The sequence below is a fragment of the Protopterus annectens genome, chromosome 4.part0, assembly GCF_019279795.1.
Source record: "Protopterus annectens isolate FY-2018-M chromosome 4.part0, PAN1.0, whole genome shotgun sequence".
Taxonomy (NCBI): Eukaryota; Metazoa; Chordata; order Ceratodontiformes; family Protopteridae; genus Protopterus; species Protopterus annectens.
The window spans coordinates 508,346,731-508,360,963 of record NC_056733.1 but is presented as its reverse complement, the minus strand read 5'-3'; the positions used below and the strand labels follow the sequence as shown (position 1 = coordinate 508,360,963).

At 42.1% G+C, this 14,233-nt stretch overlaps 1 protein-coding gene across 2 annotated transcripts in view; it reads right to left on the bottom strand.

Annotated features, from left to right (window-relative positions):
• The window catches only part of HECTD4 (HECT domain E3 ubiquitin protein ligase 4), a 5,422,508-nt gene that overhangs the window by 4,117,713 nt on the left and 1,290,562 nt on the right, over positions 1–14,233 (bottom strand). For both annotated transcript variants that reach the window (XM_044068422.1, XM_044068423.1), the window contains exon 9: positions 12,925–13,086. In XM_044068422.1, the coding sequence (XP_043924357.1) occupies positions 12,925–13,086 (162 nt within the window). The remainder of the gene's footprint in view (positions 1–12,924; positions 13,087–14,233) is intronic.

Below are 14,233 nucleotides of genomic sequence, written 5' to 3'. Positions count from 1 at the left end.
TCTGTCATGTGCACCCCCCAGGCGTAGTCCGAGGCGTCTGTTGTGATGACTTGATTTGCTTGAGGCTTGCTGAATGGAAGACCTGTGTTTGTTTGACATGCTTGAGCCCACCACAGAAATTCCTTTTGCAGACATGGAATTAGTGGTATTATTGTTTCAAAACTGTGGCTGTGTTGAGACCATATGTTTTTCAGGTACCATTGTAGTTTCCTCATATGCAACTTTGCACATGGGATTAGTAAGATGCAAGATGCCATGAATCCCAGAGCCTGCAGGATTTTCCTTGCAGTCAGCCTGGTGCAATTTGCTAGTGTTCTGAAGTATTGAATTAGTTGCCCCTGCTTCTCTGGCGTGAGGTAGGCCATCTGGGTATTTGTGTCCAAATTGGCACCCAGGAAAATTATCTTCCGAGAGGGTATTAGCCTTGATTTCTTTTTGTTGACTGTGTATCCCAGAGAGTTCAATAACATTATTACATAAGCCAGATGTTTCAGAAGAATGTGCTTGCTGTCCGCTTGGATCAGGCAGTCGTCCAAATGGGGGTATATTTGTATCCCTTGAAGTCTGCAGTAGGCAATTACTGATGCCAGGCATTTCGTGAATACTCTGGGCGCAGTAGATAAGCCAAAGGGCAATGCAGAGAATTGATAATGGGTTGAACCTGCAAGAAATCTGAGGTACCTTCTGCAATTTTGTCTGATTGGGACATGCAGATATTCCTTGCCCAGCATAGGAAGAAGTTGCTGTAGAGTGAGCATGTTGAATTTTGGTATGAGTAGAAATGTGTTTAGGATGGATAGATCCAAAATAGGTCTCCAATCTTTTCCCTTCCTTGGCACCAGAAATAGCCTGGAATAAAAACCTTGACCTTGTTCGTGCGTAGGTACTTCTTGAATAGCTTTCATGTTTATGAGATCTGTAATTTGCCTTTGTGCCTCTGCCCTTTGATTGTGTGGCAGGTTTGGCATGCCTCATTTTTGGAAGGGTGTGAAAATGGAAATTGTAGCCTCTGCTTATAATGTCCAGGATCCATTTGTCCTTTGTGACAATATGCCAATTTTTTGAAAATAATGCCAGCTTTCCTCCTAAGGGGGCTGCCATTTGAGACCTGGTTGGCATGCAAAGGGGAAAGTCATTGGGTTTGCTTTCTGAAAGATTGCGAGTTGTCCTTACCACCTCTTTGTGTAGGAGCTTGCCTTTGCCTGCCTCTAAACGATCCTTGGTATTGTCTTCTGCCCCTCGGGCGCCTGTATCTGCCTCTTTGGGGTCTGTCTGTGGCAGGAAAGGACCAGTTTTTGGAAGGCCAAGTTCTACTAAAACGACCTGTAGAAATTCTTTCACAGTTTTCATTGATTTAGCCTTTTCCTCCATTTTCCTTAATACCTCCTCAGCATTAGCACCAAATAGTACATCCTTTTGAAGAGGGGCGTCTAGTAATTTAGCTTTGACATGATCAGGCAAGGCTTGCTCCTTGAGCCAGGCATGCCTACGTATGACTGATCCTGTAACAGCAGCTCTACATGAGGCCTCTAGAGCATCAAAACCACATTGTAAGGTATGCTTACCCACTTGTTCTGCACTATGTATCAAATCCTGCAACTCCTTCAAGTCTGGTTGTTCAGGTTGTGACATTTTACTTTTCAATTGTGATAACAAAAACTGTGGGTATTTTAGCATATGAAACTGACAGTTTAAGGCCCTCATGGATAAGGTAGCCGAGGTATATACCTTTTTTCCCCACCTTTCTAAGGATCTGGAATCTCTCTCGGAAGGCAATGGATTTTTAGCAATGGAGGCCTTAACTCCCTTGGGGCCCTGTGAGATGGTTTCTGGGTCAGCAGCATGGCTTTTGTATAGAAATTGGTGTGAGTCAGGAACCCTGTAGTACCTGTCAGGCTTAACTGGAGCTGGAGGTAGAGAGTCCGGGTTAAGGCAGGCCTCAGAGTAAACATCATCTAGGATGTCCAAGACAGGAGGTATAGCCAGAGGCCTGTGCTGAGGTAGCAAGAGAAATTCCCTGAGCCTTTTCTTGGACTCTGAATAATCCTGGCCTTCCCAGTGGAAGTGTTCCCTTAAGGTATGCAAAGTTTCCCCAAATGAGTAATCCTCAGGGGGGGATACAGAAGGGATGGACTCCTCCGCATCAGAGTCTTCAAATGGGGAGTAAGAATGTTCCTGATCATCAGAGTGCTCTGAAATAATGGAGCCCTGATCAGAGGAGGGGGAATCTTCCTCCACTCTGGGCCTTTTGTCAGGTGGGGGCTGAGAACCTCTGATAAGAGTAATTAAATCCTCAGCCATTTTAAGCATCTGTTTCTTAGGCATGGGGCCTGGAGATGGGCCCTGTGTAGCTGGTCTCTTAGAGTGCATGGTTGCTTTGGACTTTGTGAAAGCCTTGATAGAGAAAGAAGAGGAAGGTCTGAAGACACCTTGAGTGGAGGTGGACCTGTCCACATTCTGAGTTTCAACGCCAAGAGTGGCTTCGGTATCTGTAGTCGGGGTGTGGGCCGAGCAGCCTGCGACCTCGGGCACAGGAGACACCGTCAAAGAAGTGTCGTCGGTAGTCAGGGGCTGCGTAGGCGCCTCGCTGAGAACCGGACCACGTGTAGTCTGCTTTGGCGTGGTGTCGGTAGAGGCCGTGGACCTCGTGTGTCGGTCCTTGTCTTTGCGGTTTTTAGACAAAACCGGAGTCGGAGTATCCGACGACATAGCATAGTTAAATGCTTTCCCAAAATAATGCTGGGCGAACTCCGCCCGACGCTTAATAGTGCATTTGCTGAATGTAGCACAAAAGCGACAGACCGAGACGTCGTGGTCTGGGCCTAAACAAGGTATACAGAGGGAATAGAAATCCTTATGCGGTATTTGCTTCCTACAAGAAATACAATTATTAACTTTGTCTAACATCGGTCTGAGGCAAGAAAAGTTTCCCCAATGGGGTACTTAGCTTTTAAGAAGACTTTGGTTTCCAAATTTTCATAATCTCAGAAGCTGGCTGACCGGCACTTGCGAACTGCTTCTGCTTCGGGCACCGCGCGGCAAGAAAGACTGAAGAAAATGGCGTCGGCTGGTTCTTTTATACCCCTGTCGCACTGACTTCAGGGAAGAAGCGACGACAACCAATGCCGGACCTAGACTTTGGAATTCGGCCAACCGAGGACCCGCCTGACGGCAGGAGAACCCATCTGTTATGACTGCAGCTGTATGCACGATGAACATGTTCAGAGCAATGTTGAGTATTACTTTTTTAACATATCTAAAAAGGATTTTGCAGTTGTCTTTTGTTTTGGAAACTAATCTGTATTCATAAGTTGCTTTACTGATCTTCATATTATTTTTCAATGTCTTGATAACATTTTCTGTATTATCCACATTCTGAAGCATTCTCACTTTGCTGTACAGTTTAGAGAGTTTTTTTTTTCATCTCGTTATAAAGTCTGTTTACACTGCACTGAGGAGGGGGTGGGTGGGTTAAGTTTCCTACTGTATTTGGCTCTATTAAGGACTGCCATAAAACTCCACATTGAACTTTGCTGCTGTGTGGGTGTCAACATTAGGGTTGTTGTGGTAAATTTAGTGGTTTCAATGTATAAGTGTACAATGTTTGCCCTTTCTGAAACCCTTAAATAGGGAGTCATTGGTTACAAGGGGGATGGTGGTTCTGAGAGTAAATGTCACAAGTCTATGTATCTGAACTAACTGGATAAAGAAAGACTACAGGAGTGGAACTGGTAGAGGCAATATCAATAAGAACCAAATCTAGAACACCCTGTCCTGTAATTTGTTTAACAGCTGACTTAATAGTTGGTGTCAGTCTAAGGAGATCCAGTTATGTATCAGCCTGAGATAAAAGGATGGATAGTCCTACTTGTTCTGCAAGCAATGATCCAGGGAATTCCTATATACCAAACCCAGAAATCTCAGGGCATACGCTACATTGGAGGTATAGGTGCTCCAGTCTATGGCTTGGTAACTTAAGTCACTTAGGATTATAAAGTTTTTGCTTACAGGAAATTTCCTCAAACTTCCAGACATCTAGAATGATCATCTAGAGACATGCAGGGGCTTCTATAATATGTTACACTTTGATAGCTGGAAGGTCTATATTCAAATGAAGTTCTAACAGCCTGGTTGCTCACAAGTCTCTGCTATTCAAAACAGGTACTATGAGTTGTTGCAGACGGAATGCCCTAAACCTTCTGCTGTCCCCTCTGTGCTGGATGCCTTGTTGGATACATTTGCAGCTACTTCTTTGGTTCTTGACTTCCAACTTTCAGCCCCTAAGAAGCCTGACCAGTTTTATAAAGTGCCTGAGATCTCTACAAGTGTCCTTCTTCAGACCCTGCTGTGGTCCCTCTTTCTGGAGACAAACCATTCAAGCTTTTGTCCTTTTCCATACTTCTTCCTTCTGATACAGAGAGTAGGGCTATGGAGAGGTTGGGAAAAAAGGTGTACACTTCTGCCACCCTGACCTTCAGACCAATCAATTATCAAACCCATATGACCAGGTTTGTCTTGGCTCTCTTGTCACAGCTTGGGAGGGGTTTGTCTGACCTTCCTGACTCTGAAGGAAAGACTGCTGCCCTCTCCTTATTATATTCCACTTCTCAGATTGCCTGTCACTCTATCAAATGCAGTTATGATGTAGATAATGCATTCTCTAGAGCTGCTGCTTCTGGTTCTGTTATGAGGAGGCACACACAGCTTCATCTCCAGGCTTTACCTAATGATATTAAGGGCAAGATTTTAGATGATCCTTTGAATAATCAGAATCTTTTTGGTACAGTTGCTGCTGACTTGTTTAAATCTCTACAAGACCAAGGTAAAGTGATGCAGGATCTTAAACAAATCCTTGTTTTTCCCATACCCTTTTGTGTGTCAGCAAATTTGTCAGACTTCTAATGGGAAGAGGTTTCCTAAGAGCATTTTTGCTGATAAACAAATCTGTTTCCATCTGACACATTTTCTCCACTTCTCGTCGGCCAGGTTCACCTGTTCCTCAGGCTTTCTGCATCCCTCCCTGTCTAGCAACAGATATCTTTAGATTCTTGGGTTCTATTCATTATCCATCAGTTATTTTATGGTATTGAAATCCCTTCCCTTTTCTCAAGTCTTCCTCAGCCTCTTCCAGAGCAGATTCCTCATTTTTCTGCATTTCTGCAGGATTTACTGCCCGTATCCCAAAGAGGAACAGGATTTTAGACCGGAATGTTTCTGGTTCCCAGAAGATAAGCATCCAGCAGACTGGTCCTAAACATTTCCTTCCTAAATACCTCTTTAAAGATTCCCTCCTTTTGGATGCTTTCCCCTCAAGACTCTGTTTCCCCTCTTATTCCACAGGCTTTTCTAATATCCCAAGACCTAAAGGATGCCTATCTTCATATTCCCATTCACCTTGTACTTAAGAAGTTTTTACATTTCTCTATTTCTTCCTCTCATTTTCAGTTGTCTGCTTTGCCCTTTGGTCTTCTACAGCCATAAAGGTTTTCACCAAATGTCTGGCCCTGTCATAGCCTCTTTCAGGATTCAGGGAATCCAGATATTCCCATATATGGGTGATCTGCTTCTTAAGGTTCTCACCATCAATCTCAAGTCCAGTCCAATTCCTTCTCAAGACCACATTTTTCTGGGATGCAGAATTCAGATCACTATATACAGCACCAATACATCCAATGTAGAGTATGCCATGAGATTTCTGGATTTGATATAAAGGAATTCCCTGGATCATCCCTTGCAAAACAAGTAGGACTAACTATCCTTTTTTCTCAGGTTGATACATAACTGGATCTCCATGGACTGACACCAACTATAAAACCAACTGTTAACGCCAACTAGAGGACAAACTGTTCTGGATTTGGTCCTTACTGATATTGCCTCTACCACTTCCACTCCCACAGCCTTTCTTTATCCAGTTAGGTCAGATCATAGACTCCTGACATTTACTGTCAAAATCACCATTCTCCTTGTAAACTACAGTTGTGTACACTTACCATAAATGTAGATGTTCAAGTGTATTCACCGTTGCAGTCATCACATTTGGGTTATCTGCCTGCAAGTAGCCCTCAGCCGGCCTGAATACCAGAGTCTTCGGATTTCTGCTATGCTAGAAAACCAAGGAGGAACACTCAACATTGCTCTGAGCTTCTACACAGTGAACCCCCCTCCACTATGAAACCAATGACAATGCAAATATTCTAGTCATGTTCTCTGCAAACTTCATCCACAAAACACCAATTCCAAGACCAATCATCCCAGATGCCTTTAGTCCCTCAATCATTACTGAAGAACCTGGAGGGGGAGAAGTGAAGTGGTGTAGCTCCTAACCAGATGGATCTTTTCTCACAAGACAAGAAGTCTCTCATTCACCCTCATTTGTCCACTCTTCAAATGACACTTTAGATTATAGGATTTTGATTCCATTCAGAAACCACTTTTCTATGGACATGTTTAGGGTACTGCAGAAGGCTAGGAAACCTACTACCAGAAAATCCTGTATGGCTGAATGGAAATGATTTTCTGCTTGGTGTCTCAAGCATCAAGAGAATACCTTCTCAGTGGGGGTCCATTTGGTCCTTTCTTACTTGTGTGAACTGCTCTTTGCTGGACTGGCATATTCTTATTTTAAAGTTCACTTGTCAGCAATCTCTGCTCTTCTATCATTATACCCACCACTGGCCCTTTGTTTTGAGGTCAGACAATTCCTTAAATGTATCCTTCATATCAGGCCCCCAAGAAAACCCATTCCTCCCACTTGGACCTTAATTTTATCCTTGAAAATTGACTCGGGCTCTTACTGAGCCTACTTTTTCTTCTTCTTTGCAATACAGTACATGCAGATCTGTTTTACTGGTTGCCCTTACTTCAGCCAGGAGAGTGTCTGAACAGGCTCTAATGGCATCTCCTCCCTTTTTAATTTTTCATAGAGTTAGGGTGTCTCTGTGTACTAATCCTTCTTTTATTATGCCCAAGGTAGTCAGTGAGTTTTCTCTTAATCAGTCTCTCCAGCTTCCATCCTTTTCTCCTTCTCCACAATCTGTTAGTGAGAAGATTCTTCACAGCTTGGATCTACATAGGCAGCTCAGGTACTAGATAGATAAAAATGAAAGACATCTACAAATATCAGGAACTTTTTATTTTTTTTCATTCCAGAACATTGGGTTTGGCAGTTTCTAAGCAAACCATCTCCTGAATTTATAAAGACATTTCCTTTTACTATTCTTTTCATGGTGAACAACTTTCTGCTTCAGTATGAGTTCATTCTACAAGGGCATCAGTCTCTTCTGGGGGGTTCTTCAAAGGTTTGGATACTAGACCCATCCTTGAAGTTGCTAATTGGTCCTTCACCCACATTTTTACTAAACATAAGTTGGATGCCATTTCCAGAGCTAGGGCAGGATTTGCCAGGGCCATCCTTCATGGGTTTGTGAAAGGCTCTTCTGTGCCTTCCTGCTCCCATCCTTTACAGTAGCTTTAGTACTCTCCCACGGGTGATATATTCTTCAACAGTGACATGGAAGAGCATAGTACAGATTTGTAAAATCTTGGCATAACAGAACATGTCCTTTTTAATGTTTTTTAATGCTGCATTCAGACCCTTCCACCCGTCCCCTTATTTATATTTTCTTCTGTTGGGAGCACTTTATAGGCTGAGTGATCTTTACCATCTTGCCCTATTTCCTTTCCTGTTGCTGCTGGATGTGCATTGTTCTGCCTTCCCTGTGGCACTTCAGTTCTGAGTACTCAGTTTATGTATGCCAGCTTTATGCCCTACACCTGGGGAGGGAGAAAGTCACAGTCAGTTTTTTATTCAGGGGCTTGGATCTGCCACATTAAGCATGCACTCAGGTCACTGGACCACATATACCAATATGACTCAGTCATAGTCCATGTAGGAGCAAATGACCTGAGACATACCTCCCAGGACTTTGGGAAGAGAAAAATCATGCAGCTCTTGGAATGTGTCTCTCAGGTTAGTACAAGCCTAGCATTGAGCAGCATTTTACCTTCTACAAGGATGATGCCACAATGCAAACAAAAGATGACTGACTTTAATAATTGGCTTAGTTTCTGGTGTCATTCTAAGGAGATGCAATATTTGTCAGCTTGGAAAGAGATGGTCAACAGACCATGCTGCTTTGCCAGGGATGGTCTGCACCTCTCCCCTCTAGGCTTTCGAATATTAGCCAAAACATTGTCTTCTTCACAGTGCCTTTTTTAGGCACTGCCAAACGAAGTACTTCTAACATAGCAAATCAAAACAAAGAAACTCTAAAGGTATTACTGCTCAGTGCTAGGAGTCTAAACAAAAAACTTCACTTCTTAGAAGAATGCCGATGTCTGTGCAGTCACTGAGATATGGTTTAAAGCCACAGACAGCACATAAACAGTGCAAGGTTATAACGCTTGCCACACATTTAGACCAGCTACTGTGCAGATAGGGACTAAAGGTGGATGTGTCTCTATTTACATCAACAATAAATATACCTCAAGGCTGGTCAAAAAGGACAATGCACTTGAGATGCTCCATTTTCAAATCCCCCTAGGCAAAATCCAATATCACTTCCTTGCTATATATATATGTTTCCCTCTACTACCCAGGAAACGCATACCACATTCGTAGGTGACTTTAATTACCCACTATTAACTGGGAATCCTATACAACAACAAATGTACAGGTACAGAGATTCCTAGATTTTGTAAACACAAACTCCCTGAACCAGATAGTCAGTACACCAACCAGGGTTGCAGCCATACTGGATTTGGTCCTCACTAATATGGGAGAGTGTTGCAAACCCCCCTACTGTAATATCTTCCCTGGTAAGGTCAAACCACAAAATGGTCTCCTTTGAATTAAAAATAAAACCTGGACCCCCAGCTAAACCTGGAACATTGAGGAACTACTGTAAGGCTAACCTCCTGCTAGTAAGTGATAAACTGGCTAAATTCAAGCCCCCCCCCCCATAAACCCAGAGAACACTGCTGCCTATGCAGAACTGTTCACAGAAACCATGTACAAGCATGTTAATAGCTTCACAGAAGCAGCTGTACCCACCAGGAAGAAGTACAGAACTAACTCAAAAAACAAGCCACCCTGGTGGAATCACAAAATCAATGGGCTGTATAAAAGAAGGAAGAAAATCAAGGCAAAAACTAGGAGGTACAGCACCCAGCAGGATAAAAGTACTCTCATCAAACTAAACAAATATCTCAGAGGACAAAAAAGACAACCAAAGCCAAATTTGAGGTGAATTTGGCCTCCCAGGCCAATGACAACTACAAGCCATTCTCTAGCTATGTCCACAACCTCAAAGGCAAAACACAACTGTATGCAAAGCTCATTGTAAATGAAGCCACCTATACTGTGCTAGAAAGTATAACAAGCCTACTGGCTGATAAATTCAGCTCCAACATTACCCCTCTCCCCCCCAACCTTCCTTCAGAAAATACAATCAACTATAACTCCCCCTGCTATCACTACGGAACAGGTCCTTAATGCTCTCTCTAAGGCCAACAACACTGCATCAACAAGCACAGGCAATATCCCAGGATGCCTTCTAAATAGCATGAAATACGACCTATCAAGGCCTCTGGAATTGCTATTTAACTACAGCCTCCAAAGAGGCTTTGTGCCTCATGAATGGAGAGCAGCAACAGTAATCCCTCTGCACAATGGTGTGCCATTTACAGACCCTGGAAACTACAGACCCATAAGTCTCACTAGTCTTATATGTAAAGCCATGGAAAGAATGGTCATGGAACTGATCAATAGTGATATAGTAAAACCTCCAGACACTGGACCCAGTCCAGTTTGGTTTTGTCAAAGGCAGATCATGCCTACTCAACCTAATGGACTTCTTTGAGAAGGTCACCAAAGCAATGGATGAGGGTAAAATGGTTCACACTGTCTACCTTGACCTGGCCAAGGCATTTGACACTATCCCATTTGGGCATTGTTGACAAACTCAAGAGGTTGGATACAAACTCGTATGTCACCCGGTGGATAGCCAACTGGCTCACAGACAGGACCCAGGAAGTTAGAATTGGGGAGTCCACCTCTACAAAGAGGCCAGTCAGAAGTGGAGTCCTTCAGAATCAGTCCTTGGAATCCTCCTTTTAGGCATTTACTTCTCTAAAGTCAATGCAAATGTTAGTGGTCTCTGGTTAACTAAATTTGCAAATGACTGCAAATCAGGAGCTGTCATTGAATTCCACACTGACACAAATTTCTCCAGGAGGGGCTGACACAGACAAGCAAATGGTGTCAGAGTCATGGACTAAAACTAAATGCCAAGAAATGCATAATAGTATCCTTCGGGAAGTCATCCACCCCCTGGTAACTATCATATTGACAACAGTCCCCTTAGAGCTGACCCCGTAGTCAAGGACTTAGGGACATATATAGATAGATCGTAATCTGGCCTTTGACCATCATGTGTCTACAGCTGTGAGGAAATCATTCGATGTTGAGCAACTTATAAACAAAGGTATGGCATCCAAGTCCAAGGAATTCATTGTTACAAAGTATTCGGCATTTATCAGACCTATTATTGAGTACAATGCCCTCTTTGGTATGTACCTAACCAGGCATGCCCAACAAATGGAACACCCACACTGGTTCCTTACTAAAAGAATACAGGGTTTAAGTAAAATGTCCTAAGAAGACTGCCTCAAGGCTCTATCCTTGCATTCTGTCTCCTACAGGCTTTTGAGGGGAAATCTATGCCTGACACACAGGGCATTGTCAGACCCCACTCTGATGGGCCTTCTGCATACAAACAGCACCAGAATTACCAGTTCTAAAGACTTAAACCTTGCCTGTGATACAAATAGAACCTGCTGGACAGACAGGTATGTTTCCCAGAGATTACCCTCTCTCTGGAGCAGGCTCTGCATCCATGTGGAGCAGAGTTCCTCCCTAACCCAATTTAAGTGCAACCTGGACAATTGGATGTGGAACAGAAAATTCATCCCTGTTTTGGCACCCATGTCTCTAATGGACACAGACAACTTGTAAATGGTTCAACTCCCAGGATCTAGCTTGCAAATATTTCATCTCCCAAGCTCTTGCTTGCACTTATCAAGGGTATCAGCACTTGTCACAGACTTGGGATGCATGGCTAGGTTTAAAAAGGCCCTTGCGGTCGTTAGCCTAGTGAACACCTATGACCCTATATGGCTGATGTACGACACTGGGAGGATGTAAAGGCTTTAGTATACTGGCTGGACAGTGTACTTTCCTTGCCAGAAGATCCCATATGTGATGGGTAATACAACAGTGATATAGGACATCTAGAGGACAGATGTCTGTAAAATAAAAACTACTGAGAAATACTAAGTAGATATAATGTCATCATCAGATCTTTACCTCACTAAATCATACAAAACAGTACACATTGGCATCACATTCCAGAGAAAGCATAAGGTGTACACAGGAAATAAATAACACATATGAGCATTTTAGCAGTGCGCCCCCCCCCCAAAAAAAATGTAGCATCAAAAGGCGAGTTTAAAGGATACTTTTCCATATTGTATCTTTTCTAAACACTACACAATACAACAGAGAAGAATTAGACTAAGTCTACGCAATGAATGTCCTACATTAAATGAAAATGTAACATTACAGGAACATGATTAGAACCTAACCCAAAGGAAACTACTGTGCTTTGGGGGAAAAGAAAAAGTAAAATGAAACCAAGCAGCAAATTGTTGGTAGAAAAATGATGAGAGCATCAATTCAACAGTTTTACACATGAAAAATACTGAAGTGAACCAAACAGATAATAAAACTTACAAAATTGTGAAAGCACACACAAAAACAGCCTTAGACTTATCCAAATACCAAGTGGTACACTGGGAATCAGTAGCCAAGACTGCACTGACACTCAGCAAGAGATCTGAAGAAGAGTCATGTGCACAAGCCTGAGAGTAACCCAAAAGAATCCAGTGGTGTGGGAACGTTTTATGTGCAGAGTTGTCAGAGTCCTGCAGGCCTCAAGTCCTGGAGGTAAGCTGGACCAGTCCTATCACATCACTATTTACAAAAAAAAAAAAATACAGACACACACAAAAACAAAACAAGATAATGAACTATACAATGGATGGTCAATAAAATCTACTTATTGGGCACAGGATATACATAAAAATCCAGTCACAGAATCTATAGCATAAACAGAAATGTGCAAAAACACTATTACATTGCTAGCTTCTTAACAGACATGTAGAGTGCATCACTATACCAGTGAAGACAGGAGTTGAGCAACAAGCCAAAATTATAGATCAAGCTTCCAAATAACAGTCCATGAGCATCCAGCTTTAGGTGAAGTTTATAATTACTGCATTGCATAAGGTGGTCAAACAGAAAGGGCTGGGACAGATGCAAACATTGTAGATGGGTTTAAAAAAAAAGTGCAGTCCTAAGCAGCATCAAAATACAGAACAAACCCTTCTCATTACAGCTTCTCCAAACCAAATCAGGGTTGCATTAGTGAAAACGAGATGACACACCTAATGTAATGATGTGCTACATTATACTGTAGCAAGTGAAAGGAAACCAAGCTAGAAGACAATTGGAAGGCATAAAGTCCTAAAAATAGATGGCCAAGGAAACAAAACAAATGGCTGTTAATTATCTAATACTACTTAAAATACATATTTTTTGGCCCCTTCCTTGCTCTTTTAACCCATTTAGGACCACACTGGCTAACCACAACCACATCTCAGGCGGAAAGAATTATTGACCATAAGTAGATAAATTAAACTTCACTTGCTTTGTACAAATGTAAGGAAATGAATCAAATACATATTACATTAAGATATACACTCAGTCACACCCACACAATTCTCACTGTTCACATCTGTAATAACAGTGTTTGCCATTTCAATTTTCAAACAGACTTTTTAACAATGTCTAATTAACTAACTAACTTTTTAGGGAAGACAAACCACTTGTGCCACCAAAAATTGAGCGCGTTGCAGAACTGCTTGAACTGCCAGGAGGGGATATTAACATCACCAGGTATGTGCCACATATGTACATCGGTGTTTTTCGCAGTGTCTTAAGTGGTAATCCACAGCTTGTATTTGCAGCTGGAAAAAAAAAAGATGATGATGCTTCACTTCTACATGCAGTCTAATCAGCAACTCTTAAGGCAACAAGATTCTCTATTCACAAATATTCAGTCTTGACAGTAAAAATAAGCCACCCAGTATGGGCACATCCCAAGTTTACTGGCTAAACTATGGATAATAATTAACCAACAGCTTACATTACCACATCCAGCACTACAAATGTAAGTTATGTACTCACCAGAACAATAGATTTATCTGGTCTTTGTTCACACACTGGAACAAATGTACTGGTTCCTTGACTCCTTTTCCTTGGTAATGTCCCTTGCTGCAAGGAGATACTCCAGACTGAGCCAAAGAAATTACGAGCCACATTCTGGCATTCATAGAATTCCACACTTAATATTCAAATAAGACTGACATAAAATTCACATCCAGTTCAAGCACGATTTATATAAAGACAGGATACCTAGGAAATAAACTAGATCTCACAGATACCTTCTGGACCCTCTGAAAAGAATGAATCGGGAAATATGGGTTGGTTGTTCCACTTTCTAGAAAAAGACCACATAATTATATTGTTTTAAGTATGCAACTTATGCATTTGTTATGGTCCTGTCAAAACATTGAAATATTTGGACAAAATCCCCAGGTAACAGTAGGGGGGACTAAGCCAGCAACTCTTTGAGAATGGTGGCTCCAAACAAGCTCTGGAGAGTACTCAAACTGTTATTTCTTAGCAAATGCATGCAATGCTGACCATTGTACCAGCTGCTGCAATGTCCTCTAATGGCAAGTTATGAAGAAAGGCAGTTGAACTAGTCTGAGTCCTGAGTGTAAAGTCAGCCTGGTGGTGAATGACTTCTCTACAGAAGTGAAACTCTTTGAAATGTAATCATACAGCCACATAAAAAAGGGTGACTACAGCCACTTTCTGATCTTTATTAACAGAGGAAAAGGACACAAAGAACTGTTCATACTTTCTAAGTGTGATGTAGATAAAACCAAGTTACCTATGAACACCCAAGCAGCATAAGTGGTATTCTTTATTTGCATAGTTTGGCAAAACTACTGCTACAGGGATGCACTAGTCCAAACTGGTTTGGGTATTAAGATTTGGCATGAAGGATGGGTTAGTTCCAAGTGTTACCTTGTCTGGATGAAAAAA